This window comes from Vanessa cardui, chromosome 17 (assembly GCF_905220365.1).
Source record: "Vanessa cardui chromosome 17, ilVanCard2.1, whole genome shotgun sequence".
In the NCBI taxonomy this organism is placed as follows: Eukaryota; Metazoa; Arthropoda; class Insecta; order Lepidoptera; family Nymphalidae; genus Vanessa; species Vanessa cardui.
The window spans coordinates 7805676-7831189 of record NC_061139.1 but is presented as its reverse complement, the minus strand read 5'-3'; the positions used below and the strand labels follow the sequence as shown (position 1 = coordinate 7831189).

The window sequence follows — 25514 nt, the reverse complement described above, 5'->3', positions numbered from 1 at the left end:
ACGTACCGTGGAAGATATTGTCCTAGATAAAGTAACCTTGGGCTGATTTCCAATTATAACATTTATGTAACAAGAAAATGTATACAATTCATTTAATGGTAGCAATGACGTTCCGGGACATCGAAACAAACGACTATAATTTGTTTAAAATACATTGTTTCTAACAAAAACTCTCAAGTGCCTTGTAAACTGAGCTCTCTTGACAGCCGTTATTTATTTCGGTCTTAATTATATCATTTCGTTGCTTTCGGTGCCGAAAATGTGCCTAATTAGCAGATATTAAATTCCCGTCAAATTTGACGTTACAAAACAAAGCAAGCCCAAGTTATTTAATTATGATAATAACAAAGACGAAAAATCTTTGTCTAAAATTTCAGAGGCTTATTTATCGGAGCTGGTATCATGACTGTCATCTGACCTTTAAATTCATTAGTGATTCTACGAACTATGTATAAACTTCTTGTTGTGTTTTTAATAATACTTACCTAATCTTGTAGAAATCATTAAAAGCTAATTTTAATAGTTTAATTATTAATTATAAGAATGTTAAATTGTGCTCTTAGATGTTCCCGCTGATATACTTCTTATATTATTAAATGTACCAAATATTTAGATATCTGTAGTTATCTTTTATTAAAATTGAAATTTCTCTATTTCTAATCGGCTGCTATGAGCACTTTTTAATCGTCATTATACAAGATAAAATTAAATTTCAGCTACTTAGTTAATGAAAACAAGGTGTCATAATTATAGAGATAAAATAAATTCTCAGATTTCACTTTGGCACGAATCTGGACATGAATGATGAACGATTTTTCCATTGCCAAAGATTTGATATTTGTTTTAACCCATTCTTGGCTGGACCCTGATGCAGATATGGAAAAAAAAAATGTTGCAACGTGACCCGATTCGGCGTTCTAGTTTTAAGTTTTATTGGAGGTATTAATTTAAATGGATATTAAAATGAGTGGCCTTATAAAATGTTCCTGAATTTACTTTTTTAAATTGTATAATATTATGAAGAAAAATATTTCATATTTGTCATGAATACGCCCAATTTAAGTAAATAGTTTAGATGACTTTTCACCTGTTCACATTTCACTTGATTACAGCGCCGTGAACGTGAGTCCCTCATCCTCATACGAAGGTACGAAATTGACGATAGCGTCGATATATCGACAGTAGTACAGCTGTATACCTTTTCATTCCAATTTTTTCATAATAAACAACAACTGCTTCAGTCTGACACACTGTCAACAAACCATGGTCTTAATATGCCTTTTAGTTGCCAACTCTGGTCATGTCAAAAAGCATTAGGATGAAAGTTTTGCCTAATATTAAAATATATTCCATATTTATACTAGGAATTGAAACATACAAAACGCAAGACGTTAAAATCTTCATGTTTTAAAATAGTCACCGCAATTTCAAGCCAACTATAATTTTGTTTAATTTGTACCGAACATATGTACTTTTTCAACCGACTTCCAAAAGGAGGAGGTTATCAATTCGTCTGTATATTTTTTTTTTTTTTTTTTAATGTTTGTTACCTCATAACTTTTCACTGGGTTGACCGATTTTGATAATTTTTTTTTGTTTGAAAGGTAGTGCTTCCCGTGGGGTCCCATTTTTTTTATTTTTTTTTCCGATGATGGTATCCATGTGAAAACGACATAAGTCTTAAATTTGCATTACGTATATGCGCGACAAATAGGTGAATAACTGAAAATCACGTTAACCAATTTTGATAATTCTTTTTTTATTATAAAAAATATACTTCAAGGGTAATTTGGTAAAAGTTTGGTAAGGTTCTGAGCACAGGATCCATGACAAAGTAACGGAACGGAAGGGAACGGAACAATTCTGAGGAGCACGTTAGCGATACTCGGTCGAATCTTTTATTTATAGATTATTTGGATATTTGAGTCACCTTCCGTAATGTGGTTATGTTTATGTAATTATCATAGTCGAATATTATAATCAACTAGCTACCCACCCCGGCTTCGCACGGGTGCAATACTGATACTAAATATACTACAGAATTTGTTTATATACGACATCACATCGCAAACTTCTAAAATTATCAGTGTTTCTTTACTATATTGTTCATGTATTATATACACAAACCTTCCCCTTGAATCACACTATCTTTTAAAAAAAACCGCATCAAAATCCGTTGCGTAGATTTAAAGATATAGGGACAGAGAAAGCGACTTTATTTTATACTATGTAGTGATGGAACTCCTATACGGCTCGCAGTTAGGGTGCGATATGGGGCAGAATTTCTTACTATCTTTAATCAAATTTTGTGTATGTGATGTGATGTCATATGATGTACGAAATATAGTTGGTCTTTTTCAAAGTTTTTTTGCTGAGTTCGATTACAGCTCTTTCGAGGGATCCTTGTAGTTTACGCCGCGTGACGTATTAAATCCGCATTTTCAAAAGTCTATTTTTGCTTTATTCGCAAGTTTCCTTTAAAAATTGTCCTCGAAGTAGTTTCTGACTCATATAAACGGAACGCTTAATCTATCCATATTAAAAAAAATTAGTTATTCAACATCAGCTTCACTTAAAATCAAAAAATAAATAAAATTTTAACAAAAAGAAAAACTGACTTCAAACAAAACACTATTTTAAAACAAATGAATATGCACGAAAAAGTAATAAAAAAAATTGCGTATTCAACATATTTTTTAGAGTCTTCCTAAGATAAATGAAATGAAAAATATTAGACTACTTAAAAGTCGATTAACGATTATATCATGTAGTTATAATTATTGTTATATTTGGAGTCGGTGTCAGCCAATAAAACCCTACAGTATATCTATCAAAAAACATTACGAGAATACTTTAACAAATATGTTTTTTACAAATTACCTTCTACACAATAATATACTGGATCAATCAAGGGGCTCGTATCGCTTCTTTCTTTTGATTGTTGGGGCAAGGGCACCGTGGCTGACACCGGCTCCAAATATACCAATAACTATAACTACATGATATAATCGTTAATCGACTTTTAAGTAGTCTAATATTTTTCATTTCATTTATCTTAGGAAGACTCTAAAAATATGTTGAATACGCAATTTTTTTTATTACTTTTTCGTGCATATTCATTTGTTTTAAAATAGTGTTTTGTTTGAAGTCGGTTTTTCTTTTTGTTAAAATTATATTTTGCAAATCCTTTCACCAAAGGTTGTCTGTTAGAGATTGCTTTAGCAATAAGACCGCCTTTGCACGCTCTTATTGTATATTTATAATTAAAAAATAATAATGTCACCGAGAAAACATAGTAGGTATAAACAAACATACATACAATATAGATAAAGGTTATTTAAATCAGTAGTCAATCACACATGCAGGTATCATGGTAAAGAGAGTCAGCTCAAAGCATATTTGCCTGTGTGTCAAAGTAGCCCGTTAGAAAAACACTTGAATAACGTGACAATATGGAGTAATTACTGCTGCAATTACTAAAAAGTTTGAGTTTGCATGATCATTTTATTTAATTAATGTTATATTTTAATGAAATGAAAATAGACGTAAGTCTCACGGCGCTGCGCTTTTCCCAGCTATGCGCTAACCCGAAGAAATACATAATCGAACTCTTGGGATCCGAGTTGAAAACGTGAAGATTTTACAAAATTAACTTTCAAATACTGAAACCGATATCTAACGCGATAAAGAAATAATTGGACTTAAAATAAAATAATGATAAATATCTTCAAGACATTCAATGTATACAATAACAAACAGTTTCCATGTTTTATGACGTATTTGTTGAGTTATTATCGGAATTTTTTAACGCTGATTTAGTATGAAATTATTCATAAAATTAACAGCGTTTTTACAAGGCCTGTTTCGTAATGGATGCAATACGCTTATGTCACATACATACATCGTACACTTAAAAAAAAATCTCAACTTACGAGTTTTCAGTTTGTTTTGGAATCAACTGCCTTCGGTCTTCAAGAAAATAAATACCAGTAAAGTATAAATAGTTTAATATTTATATATTTTTACCCATTAATTTAGTCTATAAGTTCCAGCGAATTTGATCCCATTCAAAAAATATATGAAAAAATCATATTCTTGTAACGCAGCCGTTTTTACTGAAAAAAGTTGCCACACGTAAAATCTAGACAATTTTTTTTATTTACCATCTCTTTTATACAAAAAAAGAACATAAAATTCCTTTCTGAATCAAAATATTTTATGGGGACTGTATACAATATACATACATATAAGAAATATTAATTTATATAGTAAAATATATGTTGCTTAAGAATAAAAATATACTTTATCAATCTATTTTAAGACAGAATGTAATGGATATAAATATAAATTGATAAGTATTTTAATCAGCCTTATGTAATAGGTACAAGCATTTCCTTTTATTTCAACAACGAGGGGAAAGTAAATGTTGAAAATAAAAGTGAATTAAAGGATTCGAAAGCTCAAAATAAAATGGTTATAAATAAAAATAATAACAAACAATCTTATCGTAAGTCACGATATGTTTTGTGGTCAAGAAGAAACTCAATTATCTATATTAATATAATAAACGTGAAGGTATCTCTGTCTGTCTCTCTTTAACGATCAAATCAAATTTGATGAAATTTGTTATTGAAGAAAACTGGAACTCCTAAGAAAGACCCACCATAAAACCCAAGGCCGCAGGCGACTACTAGTATTTATTATACATAAATACTACTAAATATACTATATATAGTACAGTAGCTGAATTTGCGGCTTTACCCGCGTTTATAAAACACAAACCTCCAATTCCCGTTTTACCCCTTAAAGGTGAAGTTTTGTAAAATCCATTCTTAGCGGGTGTCTACACTATAAGGAACCTAACTGCCAAATTTCAAGTTTGTATTTATAGTATTATATATTTTCAGTGTTATAGTTTCTGAGATTTCTTGATTAATAGCTTTCACTATAGATTCAACGATTTTGTGTATAATGTCAGACTTAAAAACATAGTAAAGCGATAAATATATAATTAACATCGGAAGAACTTTTGCGTTTCGGAGGTTTAATATATTATATTCTTATCTACATTCCACTAGAGAATCCACTTTAGATGGAAAACTGCAATTATATTGCTATTTTCCATGAAAGGCAAATAAAGTCAATGTAATTATAAACACAATGGAATGATACCTACATACATATATAAATAATTATGTCCATTACAATTTGTAAAATAATAGAAATAAGGAAAAAGAAATAACTACTTTTTTACCATATCATAAGGATTATTTATAATTGCACGTAAGACTTCTCATTACTATCGCATATAAAAGATATTTTAGATTTTCATTCATCAATGAAATATCTTTAACATCAGATAAAAGTTATTTATTTATTTATATTTATATCAGATAAAGTATTTATACTACAAATAAATCCATTAATGAACAAAACTGATTGCACACCAAATTGACTAGCTTAATATTTTATTTTAAAATTTATCTGACTTTTAAACACAACTTTTTTACCTTTAAAATAAAGAAGAAAAATTCGCCCTAACTCGGGATGATGTAAGGATTCTAACGTTACTCCCTACATCCAATAACTTTCTAACATTTAAAAGAGATAGTGGAATACAGATATATACACACACGGATCCTGAAATCATTACAATAATAATGATAAGCTGATTTTTGTCCCAGTGATTATGGGATAGCTGCACTTAAAAATCGCTTATGGTTTCATTTTGACGAGCTCCAGCTGTAGACGTGTAGAAAATTAAGGAGAGTTTATTCATTGCAATTCACTAAGTTGTTTCAATTTTACAAATTATTAATTTAAGGCAAGAAGAAAATAAATGAAAAACGGATACTATTATATTACGTGTACTATTTGACATTCGAATTTTTTTTTATTTTGGCGCCAAATTATTCTACTGATTATTATTTATAAGTTCACAATGAAAAAAAACAATGAAATTTCCTGAAAAATCTATTGAATGAATGCGAATTTCCGCGGGACACCCACAAGTCCTTTTTGAATAGTCGCGTAATAAATAACATTTCTGTTACATATTTTCCCTCAAACATTCCAAAACTTGCTCAACCCAAACGTCTTAAAACTTAATCAAATAGTTGAGGTTGCCTTATATTTTATTTTTTGATTAAAAATGCTTTGGTTTGCACTGGTAATAGATTTATGCGTACTAGATATTATAAGAAACGCATTTAGAAAAAAATAAATATAGTTCTGACAAAATAAAATAAAAAAGCAATACCTATGAACTTAAATCGTTAAATAATGTTATTAAAATGTTTACATTTTATGACATTACCTCCTCGGAAAGAGTACGTTTTAGTTTTATATATTTTCAGTGATATTGATAAAAACAAACAATAAAAAGTATTCCAAGTAATCTCTTCGCCCTCCACGATCTAATAGATCTTTCTGCAACACCCACGCCCTTTTACTAGTTTTTATGTAATCTAACGTACAATTTATTGTTAGCATACACAACTGAATTTTGATAAATTTTACCAAAATTATTACTAAAAATTATCACGCAGTGATGGTACTGGTGATAAAAAACCGGCCAAACAAAGTTTTATTTCTCTTGGAACACAATCTTTAAAACCTTTTTTTTTTACTTTATTTATTTTAATCTTACGATACATATTCTGTGTATATGATAAACAAAAATGACATTTGCATATAAACTTGAAAAAAGGCTTCGCTATTTTGTCGTCTTTTAAAAAAACTATTTTATTTATAAATTCTTCCCACGCTAGAGCTAGGTTATGTGCGATTATACTTACTGACATCCCTTTCGTGGCGAATACTTGTACATTTTGTGACGCCCAGGGAGCTTCTCTTAAAACATGCGGAACCACATCCCGGAAGGCTCAGTAGTACTCCATCGGGACGTAAAAAGCATCAACAGTAACTGGAAGTCTTGTTTTTATATATTTAAATTAATTTCTACCCCTTAACCACTTATGCTTTATGCCATTTTAATATATTATTTCAGTTGGTTATTTCATAGTGTTTCTTAATTATATTAAGCGTATTATGAACCAAATTAGTTTTTATATCTCCGAAAATAAAGATCTAATTTAAAAAAACATTGATAAGAAGATACATACATATGCCTAAGATCTATATAGGAACAAATTATTATTGATATCATGTCATTTACGTTTTTAATAAATTACACTCTTCCGCAGCCGGGGCGTGACGCTAGTTCGGCGAAGTACATATATATTTTAAAACGATTTCTTGAAAATATAACTTTCTGGCTATTTACTAATATACTGATAGATCGATGCGGTCCCCGGGATGTTTTATCAAAACAGGAATTATATTTCTACTTCAGTGGAACATACCTGTTGTTGATACATAGGTATGTACTAATGAAAACCAATGTACAATAAAGTTGATTATCTTAAAACAAGGGTTTGTAACAGTGACAAATGTTGCTGGCGTTTGCAAGTTAAGAAACATAAAAAAAATGCAAAATTTATTCATTTCATCATACTTAATACTTTTATAAAGGTATTTTAAGTTATTATTTACTATCTTTCTACAAACTTTAATTTGAGTTGCAATATTTGTTTTCGTCAAATTTTGCAAACTGTACTAAAATCACTTCATATAACATTCATACATATTACATACTACGGTTCTCAAATTTAACGTGTTGGTTAAGTTTCGACGACAAAGCATTTTTATGTTAAGCATGATATGATACAGATTGGCTCCAAATAAAGTAACTCAACTCATTTATCACCCACATTAACTCGAAATTTTGAATTAAACTATTTTTTACTTGATTTGAACTGTTTAAATAAAAATAGCAATTAGTGCCATGCGTCCTTAACATGTCTGAATGAATAATTGCCAATGGTGCATCAGTACTCAGGAAGCATGACTGTTCAATTTCACTTCTTCCGATCATCACGGTTTTGTCATTGTGTTATTCCTTATCCCACTTGTATGTGTTTGCGCCGTGTATGTTTTTTGATGAACATTTGCTTATGTTTAATATTGAAATTGATTACCTCACTTAATTAGTACACAAGTTTGATAGTGGCAGTATGTGAAAGGCGTCTATCATGGTACGACTATGTTATGCGGAGGAATGAGGAGCATATTGTGAAGAAGGTCTTGGGCATTAATGTGGATGGATATAGAGGATGAGGACGACCAATGAAACGATGGATGGATTGTGTGAAAGATATGGCTGGAAAGAATGAACTAATGAGATGACGTCAGATAGGGTAGGTGTGGAAGAAGAAGACATGTTGCGCCGACCCCAAGCAAATTGGGATAAGGGCAGGAGGATGATGATAATTCAATATTAATCAATTTAATATTGGCTTATCAATCGTGTTGTAAAATGAGTAGTTTCAAGTGTCTTGCCGGGTAATTAAAATTATCATTTGAATGACATGGATTGTAACTGTTTAAATTTCGAATTTGCTTATAAGTAACGTTCTTAAAGGATGACATTTAAGGAGGCCATATTTTACATTTTGTAATATTTAAATAATGTACATACGTTATTTTCTAATCCTTTCCAATTCACAAAGAGCGATGACATTTAGGTTTATTGAACCTTTCGTGGAAAAGTTTCGCGGGTAGGATTATACTGAGTTATAATATTGTCATTACATATAAATCATATAATACACACCCATGTGTTTCTATTATACATATATATAAAGATATATTTTATTTTATATGTACATACATGCATATATATTTAGGTATATATAATACATGTACTCGTTCACGCACATATTATTGTCACTTAAGCCCTTTTTTTCTACTCTTTACTTTTTTCCATTTACAAATCTAATTATTTTTTAGCGATACATGTATTTAAGTATAAATAATATCAATACAATATTATTATTATTGTTATAACTTGTATTCTTTTACATTTATCTTGTTTTTTGAAATTTTAATTTAATTAGAATTATTTTAATATAATTATCATATACATTTTTCGATAGTATTTTTCATTTCAGGTAATTTCCATGCAGTAAGAAAATTAGACGGGTTTCACGCATGTGAGTATTTTTTGTTTTATATTTTTTACATTTATTTTATTGTATGATTTTATTGTCTTTGTTTTTTATTCCTAAACTTTCCCTACTAATACAACTATAAAACATTTTATTTTACGGGGCAGATGTTATTTTATTTCTGCAATCGTGTCCCAGGTATGAAATCATCAAAATTCTTATTTTGACGTGTTTTTATTTGGCCAGTATTTTAAAAAAGGCTAGTGTAATTTTTATTAATAAAATTTAAATAAACGTTTACCTTTTTAAAGTATATTTTTGATTCTCTTTATTGTGTGTTCTTCTTGTGTATTTTAAGTAAACATTAACCATTTCGACACAATCCCTTTTGCATCATTCATTTTCAGACAAAAGTGCGTTCATGCGTTTGAAATTGAATTAATCAAACAATCATTAAAAAACAAACAAAAGTTTTGATAAGTGTCAAAACAAAGAGGAAAAATACAAAAACAATATCAACGCGACATCCGACCGAGGAAGTTAATAGGTGTCATCTCTAGTTCTCTTAAGTCGTCTCTACATTACATGTTATTTCTCGCGATTTATTACAATAGTTCTGATAACAACAGCTGCTATCTGCAGCGTCCGTGTCGAACACAAGTTCGAGTCGGCAGCAGGAAAGCGGGGATATGTTTATAGTGCAGTTGCATAGTGGCGTTGTGTTTTTAAGCTGTTTATCAGTTTCGGGTTGTGCGTGTGTGGCGTGTTGAATTGTGGGCAAGATCAGTGTGTGCGAGCGGTCGGTGTGTGCGCGCGTAAGTTTGTGTGGGTGTTCCTCAGTGACGCGAGGTGCGGAGCGGTCGGAGGCGCCAGTCGAGTTTGGAGCGTTGCGGGGCTGCCGCGCTGTCGTCGCGTTGAGCCCTGTCTCACGATCATAACTTTGTGTACTGGAAACTTTTAAACGCAATTTTTGCAAGGATCCGTTGTCCGCGCGTACATAATTGCTGTTCTAGTCGTACCCTGTACCCCGTACCCAGTGTTCGGACGTTTCTATATGCACTGTCGCGCGTGTTTCAGAATCCGTCGGTCTATTTTTGAATATTCACTAAACGCTTCACTGCGAAGTTTTCGAAACGCAGCCCGCTAGCCGGGTTAACGGCCGCTGTGTGCAGCGCCTGCACCACATCTCTTGTGTTTTTGTTGACGAATAACATTTGTGTTGTTAACTTCATCTGTGAGGATCCGTGACACGTTATCTGTAAGTATGACCCCGGTCGATTGACGATACTAGCCGTGTAAACTTGTACGAGTGATAAGTCACAATTTGTCACCTGTTGATTATCCCATGCTAAATGTTCATTACAAAACATTTACTTGTAAAAGTACCAGCGCATATCAACGTTATATCGATAACTATTGCAAGCATGTGAGCGAGAGAACATAATGTTACGTGTGCTGATATATTTGTATGTATGTAGTTGTATGTATAAATGAGTGTAGGTATATTCCTCTGTGTTCTATTGTAAATTTATTATATACCTGCGCAAGTATTTTACAACTTCGAGTCGTAAAATAGTATCGTAAATGTTACTCAATATCCAAGTCGGTTAGCGCAGTAGAAATCTACGTTTTGAAAATATAGGTAGGGTATGAATAAAGCTATGAAATATTTAATTGTTGGTATCAAAATCATAGTTGTCATAGTGCCCGACATTAATATCTAAGAAGCTTACACAGCTACTAAATAATCTTATTTTAGTATTCAATAACATTTCTAGCTATCTACACGTTTAGACTTTATTTACAAATTAATTATAAGATCAATATAAGTGTCAGAATAATTAGTCGATTAAAAGATTTCCTTGAATGTAATTGCTGTTATATCAAATTGTACTCAATATTTTCTTATATAAAAATATTATTATGTATTTTAACACATGATATTTCTTAATAATTTTTATGAAGGTAATTACAACAAGTCTGAACTATAAACTACATTTTGAACAAATTCCCTAATGCTATTCTTACTATTTGTTATTAAAATTAATGAACTATATGAATTACTTGTTTGATTAATATGTAGATACATATAATAATACATCATTTAGGTGATGATTACTTAATTATAATGTTACATATATAACTAGTACTTCCTTAAGCCTGTTTTTAAATATAAAAATAAAGTATAAAAATTCACCCTTCGTTTCTAAAACTAACATAAAAGAACTACAAAATATCTCTTTTTGAGTGAATTAAAAACTTAAAATTATATTTAAGAAACGGTGTTGGCACTTTAATCAATAGTCATGCACAATTTATAAATCTATTCTTAATATTATAAAGAGGTCAAATTTGTTTATTTGTAGGGTATCTCTGAAACTAATAATGCAAATTTACAAAAAACCCTAGTTCACAATATAACATAAATTTATTTATTAATAATATACAATTATACGAAGTCAGGGCGGATGAAATGAAATACGTAAATACAAATGTTTGTTTATAATAACTAATCAAACCATTGATATAATTATGAAGAATCTATCTAAATTGTTAACTTCAATATCAAATTTATGACCAAATTCTCTGAAGATAATATCTAGGGCATTTTAAAGTCTTAATCGTTAATAATACATAACAAGCAAGATCACTGCAATAATATCAAGATATATGTTTATATTTCTTCTCAATTGCAATTGCAAAAACTATTAAGAAAACATTCGTGTTTCGTTATTTCATACGTCAAATAAAAATTGACGAGATCATTAGTATCGATGCAGAGGTTAAAAATTCGAGTATATGAACATATTTTCTGCCTGTCCATCATACACTGTACCTGCTTCATACATCAGGCGGAATAATTTAGATGGATGGCAATAAAATGCGCTACGATCCGAAACTAGGATGACATGTAGGATGTGCAAATGAATGTTTTCCATTACATAGAAATAGAAATTTTCAAATATTTAAATCATTATTTTATTTTCTAGAATCCTTATAATCTCAGCTCGAGGAGGGATAAAATCTCCCAGGATTTAATTTAAACTTTATGTCAACCATCGCGCTTTTTTGTGTCAATGAATAATATTTGCGTTAAATTTTCAAGCAGATACTTGTTTCCATTGCTCACTTTTTTGATCATCATCACGAATTATTCTCCACAATGATGCACAATTTTTATTTCATTGCTTTATCAAGTCATAGGAACTGAAATCCACCTAAAATCGCAGGTTCATGTGTGGCATACCAAAGCTTATTATGATTGTTTTTATAATACATAGTACCTATTCAGCCGCTAAAGAAAATATAGTATATTATACGACTTAATAGCACCTTTCACAGAAAATATGTTCTTAATCTATGAAATTTACAGATATTTTTACTTGGCTTGATATAATCTGGAAGAATTTATACAAAAAACATATTATAATTAATTTAATGTTTGATCACAAGTAAATAAAGAGTTATGTAGACCATATCACTAAGGTCAGACTGGTCAGGATATATAATATAATATATAACTTTTCGCATGAATGAATTATCATTTAATTAATATATTATTAAGTTAGTTGTGTATTCAATGTTTTTTTACGTTTCAAACAAATAAAAAGAAAGCTAAAATTTTGTATAGACATGATGTAGGTACATTTATCCTTATTCATATGGTATATTAGCTTCCCATTTCTGGGTCCCTATTTGGCTTTTAAGTTGCCAACAGGCTGCTATAGACATGTGGCAGATCTGACGAAATGTAGGGTTTATAACGATGTTTTGAGTTCGAGATCAATTCTGTACACAAATTTAGCACATGAAAATTTCACGTTCAGTTTAAGACTGCAATAAAGATTTAACTGACAGATTATTTCGATTTGTTTAAACTTTCTTTAATTATTTTTTTTGTAAGCGAATCTGTTACTACACACGCATATATTCTGATGATAGCCTAGGAACCTTTGCGCACGTGTCAATACATGTACAAAGTTTCAAATCAATCAATCAATCAATGAATGAATGAAGAGGAATGCATTTGAGACATACAATCATTCATTTTTATATATTTTTGATGAGAAAGTTTTTCTATTTCTTTTTTTATGTCTGCTTTCACATATCAAAATCTAAACTGTTGTCGAAAGATCTATGAACGGTTTATTACATTATACTAATCTTCGAATTCATATAACTGCGTCGAATTCCTATTTATTTACATAATATACAAACAAATTCATTTCAACTCAAAATATTTATAGCATAAATTTCGTTGAAAAACAAAAAAAAAAAAACAGTAATTTTGTCAAAACTGCCTTTAAAGAATAACGAACACTTATCCGGGAATTTTAGCAATAAAGATAAACAACATTTTATGATCAATATTTGTTAAAATATTTTAAAGGATACCGTTAAGTTATTATGTATCGTTTATATTGTCATAATCTCTGAATAATTTAATGATTGATACTTTCAAATTTATTATTAATTTATTGCAATCAAATTATAATATTCATGAAAATATTATATGTATGAATAAATTCATAAGCTAATGACATTTGTAAAGCAATTAAGTGCAACATCTACATCGATAAATCTAGAGATGATTTATGTAACGTTTAACTGAAAAAAAAAGACTAAACCAATATACCTTAATATCAAAATATTATCATTGATTCCTTTTTCAAATCTATTCTAGATTGATTCTATAATAACAATTTCGTTCAAAACTCATACACACAAGTGAATCATTAGATAGAGTATTAAACAAACCATCGTAAATTTTTAAATTTCGAATCATAACAAATGCTACGACATCGTTCCCGTCGATTCAACTCGAATCGATTCATAAGTATCGATATATTTACACATCAATAAGAACTAATGATGGTAGGAATCGTAAATCCTTGTGTAATCAGTATTATTGTCGCTGAATACTCACGATTTCAGGAAATGGAACTAATCATCCGGTATTCATTGGGAACGAAAATAGAATAGTGGATTAAGATGTCAAGACGAGTCCTAGGGTTATATTTTTGCTGTTATAATAACACGTGTTGGTGTAAATTTAAATATGGAATATATTTATTTCAAAAGGCAAACAACTACATAGATTTACAATTATTTTTTTGGTTTAAAAGAAAAAGGAACGGAAATTAAATCTGTCAATTTAACCGCCGATACGTACGAAAAAAAAAAACATTTTTTAACAAATATCAAAACGTTTACGAAAGCAAACTTTAAATTGTGTAATAAACCTTACTCTAGGTCAACGTATGAATATGGCCTTAAAAATGTATTTTTGACGCAATAATTTTTTTTAAAAGTTTTTTTTGAAAAATATTGGAAATGAAATCTTTTTTTTTTTAATTAGGTAGTCGAATATTTTGCCAATATACGTTAAGTGCAGTCTAGAATTATCGACGAATGTGTATTGATATTGGCATCGGTCCCATGTATCGTAGTATATTCAAAACAAATGTTTTGAATATATGGGAAAGTTTTGGTGTATGAATAATAAATAATTCAGAAATTTATTTATTTTAATATTTAAAAATCGATGAACATCCGATTCGATCGAAAAACAATCGTTTCTAAATTATTTTTTCCGTATGTCGTAAATCTATTTGCGACATTCAATGACGTATTTTAGATTTTATAATCGGATTTTCGTCGCGATGATTTATTTTTTATTTAGCCGTACATAATCGCGAAACTATAAAATGTACGATCATTGACGTTGTTCCGATGACGATCGATTTTATAGTGATGTTTAGACTCATTCATAATTAATTTCAACCAATCGTTGAAATCAAAACATTTCAATGATTGATTTATTTTTCAGATACAAGCGTATTCATGAATAATTGATTGACTATTTTATAAAACATTCGTAACATTCAAAACAAAACAATAAAAATTTAAATATTATATCGATAAAAGAAAATATTTACATGTTTTCTTTGGTCGAAAGGATAAAATTTCGCACTCACAGGCAAGTACCTACAACGTTTCTGTAAAAAAAAACAGTGATTTTTTCACTAATAAAAGGTCGTGCTGTGATCAGGTGTTTGACCCACAATTATAGTTTAACCATTTGTACGCGAGTTAAAAAAATTTTAAACCCATCATATCTTATATTGGAAAATTTTTCATTGATTTCATGAATTTCTACTTTCTCTGTTACAATATATTTTCTTATTGATTATTATCACTACAAATTATAAAACAAAGTCCCCCAGCCGCGTTTGTATGTCTATGTGTTCGCGATAAACTACTGAAGGGATTTTGATGCGGTTTTCACTAATAGACAGAGGTATTCATAAGGAAGGTTCAAGTATATAATTTATTAAAGTTTTTGCGTAAATAAGCCATATCATTATAAAAGTACGTAAAGTTGATTATTTATTTTGTGTTAAAGAAATGATGTCTCAAATGTAGAACAAACATTAATATTCTGGTAACATTTCTCGACTTCATTAATTAAGTCGCTATTGGACAGAACTTGCATTATTATCTGTAATAAACGAACAGATATTCAGTTGTTAGGAGGAAAACGCTACGTTGATGATTGTTTGATAATCCTTAAGCGATTTTTGATGAGCCTCGCTGTAACGATGTAGCTAATTTCAATATTCCTTGCGAAAACATAACGTTTATTATAAACTGTATCGAATACATATATTTAGTCGACATAGTCCAGTTGTTTAGACGTAAATCATAATTGAATATCACGGCTTCAATTCCATGTAAAGAACATCAGCATGATTGAAAACCGTGGTGAAATGAGCTTCATCATAATAACGACAAAAAGTATTGTTAATTTTAAATTTCGAATTACAAAAACGAACCAATCATAAACAGTCTCTTCGCTTGCAAAAGTTGTTAAATATCATCGGAGATAATGAACGCAATGTTCCTAATGAGCGTCGTAGTATGTTAAGTCTTTATCTAATCAATTGATGTTTATATTAATGGTTTGTAAACTTTCCCTTGTTATTAATAATGAGATATTTGATGTCGGCGCGATTTCCTATTAAACCCGGAAAAACATATGATAACACATATCTTATGATAGTGTTTGAAAATTTGCATGTCTCGATGACGTCACAATTGCATTCAAATAGACAGAAGAACCTTTAGTAAACTTTCCATTACAATATATTATTTATCTAATCTTGACTCAGATGTTTCATTGAGTTTTGATTCATCGTCATCATTTGTTTGATTTCAACTGTTTATTGCTATTAATTTGTTTATAAGAGCTGAGATAACCTTAGCGGTCGGTACATATAACAGAAGGTTGGGGGTTCAAACCCGGTTGATGTGATCGCTTAATTTTTATGTAAATAATCTGTATTTATAGTTATTCCTCTCGTATTCGATGCCTTTACTGTCATCGGATTCACACTTGATAAGAAATCATAGTTCAGCACATGGGGAATTAACAGAAATAGAACATTAGCGCAGTTTTACTGTAATTCATATTTCTTTATTTGTATTTATTTAAGCATTATTTCAGCATTTCATTTCTCGCATAATAGTCTTTTCAACATCTTGACTTTAAATTGTCCACTTCCATCCAACGGAATGGTCTAGCTGCTAGTATAAATATATGTATAAATTTCCCACTGCTATTCCAGAACGCTGTTCCAATGTGGGTTGGTGGAATACACATATTAAGTGAACAGAAAAAATGCCTTAATTGAGCTTCAACTAATCACGATTATTTTCAAACGTTCAATATCTTCCATTCGGTTATACAAGCGTGTAAATGTGTTGAAGAGCACACATGCATGCCTGCACAGTAACTAAACAATATATTACAAGCATGCGATTGTTCCAACCAATCGCCTATTCAATTGCAAAATTGCTTATCCAAGATCGGATCTTAAAGACGACAACTTTATATAACTATAAAATAGTCACATTGTGTTTATTGAAACATATAATTACCACGTGATCGTGGAGATTTTGATTGAGATTATGGTGTACTTATTGTTACGGAAACCTTTGCACGAACGAGATTAAATGACAAAAGATCATTGAATCGATATATCGAATACGATCTTAGGAATCAGATAATCTTCTCGAATTATAATTATTCGATTAATTGATTTATTATCTGTGGCTATACATTGCTCGATACTTTTTTAACAATGGCAATATCCTCTACGATCTGTTTATCGATGTTAGAGTTTTCTATTCGTCACGGCTATGGAACCCGGATCTGTTACAAGATCGTTTCTTCTTTCAAGTCGGCCTCTGTTCCTCAAGTCCGCTATCTCATCCATGGCGTATATCTGGCGCCTCTTAATTGCCCTAGACTAATAATTATTATCAGTTCGCGTGCGCCGCCCCGCCCTCTCAGCCAGCTAAGATACGCAATTACAACTACTAGTGTATTTACTCACACATCGACAATTACTTTAAAGCACGTGCTCTAGATGTCACTTGAATATGGTCACGTAAAATTGAATACCTAATTTTCTTTTCTATTTTTAAATAAACCTCTTTGGATGTTAAATTTACTTTATATTTCCGCAACATCATTACAATGTTATATGAATAAGGGTTTGAATTTAATAAGGCGCTTATTAAATATTTAAAATTAGAACGGACCGAAGATTACAATCCCACTTTAATATTTAAGCGCTGATTTTATCTCAAACTTTCCCAGATTATTAGCATCAGTATCATTAGTAAATGCTAAGCGATACATAATCATGATCAATTTCCGTTTTGTTATAAATTTAACGATAGAACACAACAAAAGCATTAGTAAGACACACCATTAATTCCTAAAGGTGAACAACCCCACTTGCGTTCGAAGCAGCGGCGTCTGGCATAGCAATTATTGTTACTTGAGACTAAATAATTTTATATTTCGTTTTTTAGAATTAAATTTAAAAAAAAAAATCGTCAATATTTTCCAAAGATCACTTGCTAATATTTTATTCGGTAATTCTTCGTGAAAAATGAAAACGGTCGGTAATTATTTTTAAAATTAGAACGTGTTCGGATATTAGGTAAAACATATTTAATGTATGTTGTCGTTATTGTGCGGTGTACTGTTTTATTGGATGTTTGACCTCGTGTTATCGTGGCAAGCCTCCGTCATACTTACCCGATCACTTGTTATCGCAACCGTACAATGACGTGTCTCCTCTGAGTGGTCTTAAATTCTTTTAAAACATATTTACATTAAAATTACACGTCCCGATTTCACACGGGTGAAATTAAGATTTTATTCCGTGATGTTTTATTTCATTTAAATCTATATTAATAATTTAAATGAGAAAGTAATCTGTCTGTCTGTCTGTTGCTCTTTCACGGCCAAAACTGAATCGTATTTGATGAAATTTTATATGAAGCAAATTTCAACTCCGAGGAAGGACATAGGGTACTTTTTGTTGCTAACACATGACACACAACCATATAAAACGCGAACGAAACCACGGGCGACATCTAGCAATCATATATAACCTACTAATCAAATATAATATGTAATTATAATCTGTCGGAGTCCAAATAATATATATCTATAATGTCTCCGCCTTTCTTTGATATGGACATTTTAAAGATCCACAATTCCTTTTTGTATGTATGATGTATGTATGTAGACGCACGTGCTAATGGGCCACCTGATGGTAAAGGGTCATCCATCCCATAGATATTGGCTTGTATTGGCAGTAATACATATTAACCATTGCATAGATCACCATGCGTCACCAACTTTTCAACTAAGATTTTATGTCCCTCACCTATCTCACCTGTTACCCTGACTCACTATACCAAACCGGAACAAATCAAAACTAAATATTGTTATTTGGCGGTCGAATAGTATTATAACTAAAAGTACAAATAATAATTTAAGAAATTAAAGTAAATAAATATTACATATTTGTTTTCTCGCTTCCGTCTTCCTAAAACTATATCCAATTATATTGATATAAAATTACCAATTCATTCTACGAAAACAATTTGAGTGAATTCAAAAATATGAACAAAAATAACTGAGTTTTATAATTAATATGATCCAAAATGGAAAACATTTTATTTTTATTTAAAAACTTCTGCATCCAAATTAACATTAATAATATATTCATAGATTATTTAATTAAGATTTTTTTCGATGCATTTAATTTAAAATGAAAAAAAAAATTAATAAATAAAAATTTTGATTCATGACCTAATTAATATTTAAGTGTCATGTAGCTGTCTCATCAACGCACACTATTATGCTCATTAACATCTTATATTTCATGCGCACTTGTCTAAAACCCTTATATACATTTTTATAGCAAATGATTTAATGAAATAAAATCATGATCGTTATATTTCTCATATATTTTATGGTATATTTCTTTATGTTATCAATCGGTTCCCGGTAATGTGAATACGTCGTTCAATTTCTTCTATGCCTAATTTGCAACCAATTTGAGCAATTAGCAGCTAAATCAAATTAGTGATAGTTATATATCTAATTTATGTATTAATATCAATAAACAGAGATGTTTTTATAACTAAGTAGCATGAATGAAATACTACTTACTTACTTGTAAAATTTGTTACAAAATAAATGTTACAAGTATGTATAGTAAAGTAACAGCCTGTAAATTTCTTACTGCTGGGCTAAAGCCTCATCTCCCATTAAGGAGAGTGTTTGGAACATATTCCTCCATGCTATTCCAATGCGGCTTGGTGGAATGCACATGTGGCAGAATTTAATGAAATTAGTCACATGTAGGTTACCTCATGATGTTTTCCTTCACCGCCGAGCATGAGGTGAATTATAAAGACAGTTATGCACATATATATATAATGGTGCTTGCCTGGATATGAACCCGAAATCATCGGTTAAGATGCACGCGTTCTAACCACTGGGCCAACTCAAGTATGTATGTATTGTGTTTATTTTGTTTGAATTAAGAATGACAAATGATAATTTTTTTGTAATAAAATCCATATTTCATATTTTTATTTTCGAATAATAATACAGATTTAAAAGTAAGATTAAATCAAATTATCTGATAAATAGGTATATCATTTTGTGAAGTACCAGCCACTCATCAATTACCTTACCGCTAAACAAATAATTAGTATTTTCGGTTTAAATTGTGAGTGAGGCGGAGTAATTTGCATGCATCAGGGACATACTCGAAATATTTAGTCCAAAGTTTGGCCTTGTAATCGCGGTGTGTGGAAAAATTGATAACATTTGTTTTACCTTTTTTATGATAACTGTCAAAGTGTCTGGGCAGAATTGACCACAACCTGTTGCCTGTTTGGTGGTCTACCTTCTTGCGTTTAATAAAAAAAATATATACGTTTATATCAACTTAAATATATAACAATATAATCTATATAATATATATTGAAGCAAACTTATTAAGCAATATGAAAGTTACTATAATCCTTGGTTTGGTTTAAATATTTATCAGCTTTTTAAAATTTTCGAAGTTAAATAAAAAGTGTGATTACATCATCTTTATATTGTATAAAACAAAGTCGCTTAACGCTCTGTCCATATGTATGCTTAGATCTTTCAAATTACGCAATTGATTTTGATGCGATTTTTTTAATAGATAGAGTGATTCGAGAGGAAGGTTTTTGTATATAAAACGTGGACCATATCGTAAAGAAATAAGGAGTTTTTTTTTGCATTTGCATTGCAGTATCAGCATTGCACTCGTGCGAAGCCGGGACTGATCGCTAGTTACTTTATACAGTACATACGTTACCGTACGTTGTAAACTTCAACATAGTTTCGCAAAATCGAACTACGTGCTTAAATTATCATTGAAAACGCTGCCTTTATACGATAATACAAACCTAAATCACGCCAACAACAGCGTTACAAAATTCCATCTATTGTTCTTATGTCATAAAGTGTCCATAAGAATATTCTTGTAGCGATAATTCTATCGTTTGTAATCGTTTCCACGTCTCGACACACGGACCACACGTGCGCCCACATCTCATTAATTCAATCGATATGCCCTCACTGAAACATTATGTTACAAACACTATCACCATTCTTTATAGCTCATCGTTCCGATTACTTTTTGCTTATGTTACTAACTATGTTTTATTACTTTCTAATTCTAGTTAGCGTCCACAACTAGCTTTAACTCGCTTATTTGCTCACTCAATGAATAGCTTATATTTCAATTGAGTTGTACAATTGGTTGAGGTCTTAAATATGTTACTGAGAACATAAACAATGTTTTGTATTTACATGTATTAAGAAGTAATCTGTATTCTTTTAAAAAAATATATTGCGAAATTATTATTTTAAATATGGCGGAGAAACTAATTCTTATGTAGTATATTCCAATATTGTCATGTTAACAGATAACTTAGCGCTATGATAGTACTATATAGGAAAGTTTTACTTTGAAATATAAAAGGAATACTATAATAAACAATTATAAAAATACTTGGTGTCATATATTCGCATGTTTACGATAGAACCTACGAGTCTTGCTGACGAAGATTGTGTTCAAGCATTAAAAATACATTAAGTTCTGTATAACGACTACAGACACTGCCTCTACGGTTTACTGTACATATTTCTAATCATTAAAAAATATATAGGGCGATGATACCGAAGAGAACATTGTGTACAGATCGATTTGATGTTCGAAGTTTTTTTCTCGTCATCTATTTTCTGTCGCTAACCGCGGGGACACGACCCCGTATGACGTCACGCTTCAGATGAATGAACATCTACCCCCTAACCCCCGAGCTCCAAACGGTCACTTTTGTACAAACGATGTGCTCGGATATCAAAGACGCCATCTGCTCTCGTTTAAGAATAGTTTTTATTATCTGAAGAAATAATATTAAAACTTCTAATAAATATTTATAATAACCGAAAGCAAATAATATAGAAGTAAAACATGTTGTTGTAGCGATTAACATTGAAAGTCTGGTTCTGTTTTTTATTTCAAACACAAGAAAGGGAACACACTTGAACGAATACCGTATTTGGTATAAAGTGAATCATCCGGCTCGAACGCGCACTTATATAACTGTTCAAACGTGCATATAAGGGAGAAACAAAATCGATCGGGCCCTGATCTCTGAGGATATTGATGGATGAAGTTGCTTCGTGACGGAAATATTGTCACATGAAAAAAAAAATACAACGATTAAACTGAATATTTATTCCGGTTTCAATATTTTAGTGCTGAACCTTAAATATTTTTGTATTTTCGATGCTGTTACCAGAACTTTTATAAAATATATATTTTGTTATAAACATGCGGATTATTTATGACGTCATTTTATAAAAATAAAAATTTTGAAGGCCAGTTAATTAATACCTCAGACTTAAACCATTACGTTCGAAGAATAATTTTTAAATCGTAATTCAAAGTTTCTCATCAAACATGCTAATGAAGACTAGAAAACCAAGAAAAATAATTTCATAATTTTTTTATAAACTGTTAACATATTTTTTAAAACTGGCCAGTTACAGGACCAAAGATTGCGCTGATTGTATCCCAAATGTTAAGGTAAATTAAATAAAAAACCTATGCAAGCAAAGATCGCGCTACAAAGAGCGACATTGTACTTTCTCATAATGTTCACGGAACAATAATAAAATCCTTGTTCAAGCATGGTACGTGTAGTAGGCGCCTTGACCTTCCGCAGCCGGTCTGTGACCGCATGCAAACAAGTGCAACGATAAAAGACTCGTTTCCCCAATAGTGTTTTTGACGATTCTATGTCCAATTGTCGTCAAGATTGTTGTCTTTAATTTTAAACTTTGAAATATATTGTATTAAAAGTACGTAAGTAAGTAATTAATTACGAACTCAATTAAGGATTTTATCGTCAGAATTTTCTTTAATTAATAATGACATAAACAAGCGAATTGTGTCCAATATGTTAGCATTTGTTATATCGATAAAGATTGCGTTCCTCTAATTAAATTTTCATAATTGATATAATAGTTCGATAAGATATTGATATAGAATACAAATCTATTTCATCAAATGATTCGTAAATGGCACAGTATTGGATTCTCCGAAAAATCGATGTCAGTTTTCGTTTATCCATTAGAAAGGGTACTCAAGATTATGAAGCTAATAGATCGTGTGCGTTGATACAAATTCGTGTCAGTACGCTAGTGAAACATTGACATACATCTACTTTCATATCATAACGGCGCATTACAAATAGTCACAGCTGTGAGGCTATGTTTTTTGTTTCGTCCTTTCGAGACGACAAACAGCGTAAGGTAATATTACGGAGCACTTAACAACTATTGGATGTGTCTGGTCTACTTTATTCTAATTTCTCTTTTTATTTTGTTTTGGGGTGGGGCGTTACTACATTTTTTTGTTTTCTTTTCTTTGCAGTTAATGTCCGCTGCACCCGTGTAGTGTTTGGCCGGCAGGGTGATGGCTACAGATGACCTTTTAGTGGTATTTCTTTGTGATTAGTGTTTGTGAGTTGTTGGCGAGTTAACGACTAGTGTTGTGTGGTGTAGTCATTTTTATCAGTGATGTGAATGTCTATGGAAGTGTCAGGGCATACTCGGAATGTTCACGAAGCACGGCAAGGCTCCTGAGCGGTGCCACCACCCCTCACATAGGAGTTGCAAGAAGAAAAAACAACCCCCACACACACCCTGGAAGTACTTGATGAATTGCCCACTCGTTAGAAAATGTTTTGGTATAGTATTTTTTTATTTCTGATTTTATTTCATTTCGATTTTATTTTTTTATGTTTTAAAAAAGGAAAGGACAATATTTTGAACATGACTATCCAATAATCAGTAGTTATGTTCAAATAAACGTGAGCAATTTAAAAACATTCACAATAGGAAATGATTACAATAAAGTGTAAAAATGTTTAATGAGTCTTTAATTGTGACATAGTGGAAACAATATAACAAATTGAAGAATATTCAAATTGGTATTTTGAGCACACCGTAACCTTCGCATATAAACTGACAGAAAACACTGGAAAATTCCATTTTGATAATTAAACTAATACGACGCTCGACCTTGAATGTTGAGAAGGCTTATTGTCTTTGAAACTGACCGGCTTGGTTCAATGAGGGATAACTTATGGCTGATTTATACGTATAGAAACTCATAATGTATTCCTAATCTTATAGGTTTCTATTTTTAATTAGAGTTTTGTTTCTCAATAGTCTTGAAAGTTTAACGATCGGAAAATTGTTCTAAAAGAAAAAATAATAAAAGTCATGAACAAATTTCTTGCTTACTTTATGTTATTAGAAAAAATAATTATTTATTAATTGAATTGTTACATTTATCAATAAATTTTATTTTCTTTGAATTATTGTCTTTTGATAAAGAAATATTAATAATAATTCCTTTGTTTTTTCATATATATCGTGTTAAAAAAGTAACGATTGAAAAATTCTCAATTATATACATGCTTGTATACTAGCAAAATACATGTGAGATTGTATTTCTTCAAAGTCTACCATTGTTATGTCATGTTGTCAATTAGTCAATCATACCTACAATTAAATAGGTTTGTTAAGGTGATAGGTATATCATGGAAATCTCAAACGGTCGGTTGATGAACGTACCCGACCTTGCGGCTGCATTCCGTGACGTTAGGACTTATCGTCCGATTTGTTGATGGATTGTATCAAGTCGAATGTAAGATTCCGAAGTAAGGATCGTTTTTATTAATCTTATAAATAAATATCTTCGGCCTTGTAATTAAATACATATTTATGGATTTTGATAATATTCCATATTCGAATGAAATTTCATGATGATTTTAAAGCATACAGTACTTTTCATATACGAAATATTTATGTATTTTTTTAATTTGGTATAATATTAAATGATCGAATAAATTTTACCGTAAGACTTAATATGAGCGATTTATAGTATATACAAAATAGACTTTTATATACACGTGTAAAAGATGATCTTTATTACTTTTTATTTACCATTAATTTCTGATTTACATTTTTGTGAAGTATTTTACGGTTTACAATGCTGAAGATGTGAAATATCTATCAACGAGCGCCACATGTCCGTTGTTTTTAACGCAATCAATATCAATGTGTAATACAAATTAGGTATGAGCCAAACATGACACTATACATGGCTGCTATTGTCCATTGTCTTCGTAAATTGTATTGACAATGACACCCATTCTTTCGGCGACCTACGGATCTCAAGGATGCTTTTCAATTCTTATTTTCCTTACCTTAATCAAAGGAACTGTCGGATCTATCGAGACACGTTCAACCTTTATAGGAGATACAAGTAAATAAAAAAAAAAACAACTTGAAACCCGACTCCCGTCAGACCGTGAGTCACTTGCCCGTTCCGAGTATTCTATAGTTCCTGCAGCAAGAATGTAATAAAAAAATAAATAAGTGATTGTACTATCGTGATAAATAAAAAACGTCACTTTTGATATATACTCGTATATACATGTCTTTAACACCATTGAGAAAATAACACGAATAACCGCGTATTTATTATATCTAGAAGCATGCATTATTGAAGG

At 30.7% G+C, this 25514-nt stretch overlaps 1 protein-coding gene across 11 annotated transcripts in view; it reads left to right on the top strand.

Annotated features, from left to right (window-relative positions):
• LOC124536652 (dual 3',5'-cyclic-AMP and -GMP phosphodiesterase 11-like) overlaps positions 1-25514 on the top strand; it is a 220519-nt gene that overhangs the window by 72530 nt on the left and 122475 nt on the right. For 4 of the 11 annotated variants that reach the window (XM_047113200.1, XM_047113194.1, XM_047113193.1 and 1 more), the window contains exon 1: positions 9866-10266. The exons of 1 other annotated variant lie outside the window; for it this stretch is intronic. Coding sequence is in view for 4 of the 10 variants with exons in the window: in XM_047113190.1 (XP_046969146.1) it covers positions 23549-23681 (133 nt within the window). In the remaining 6 variants the exon portion in view is untranslated. Of the gene's footprint in view, positions 1-8996; positions 9054-9865; positions 10267-23365; positions 23682-25514 lie in introns of those variants that run through there. 6 more of the 11 variants (XM_047113190.1, XM_047113189.1, XM_047113188.1 and 3 more) reach the window with 6 other exon arrangements.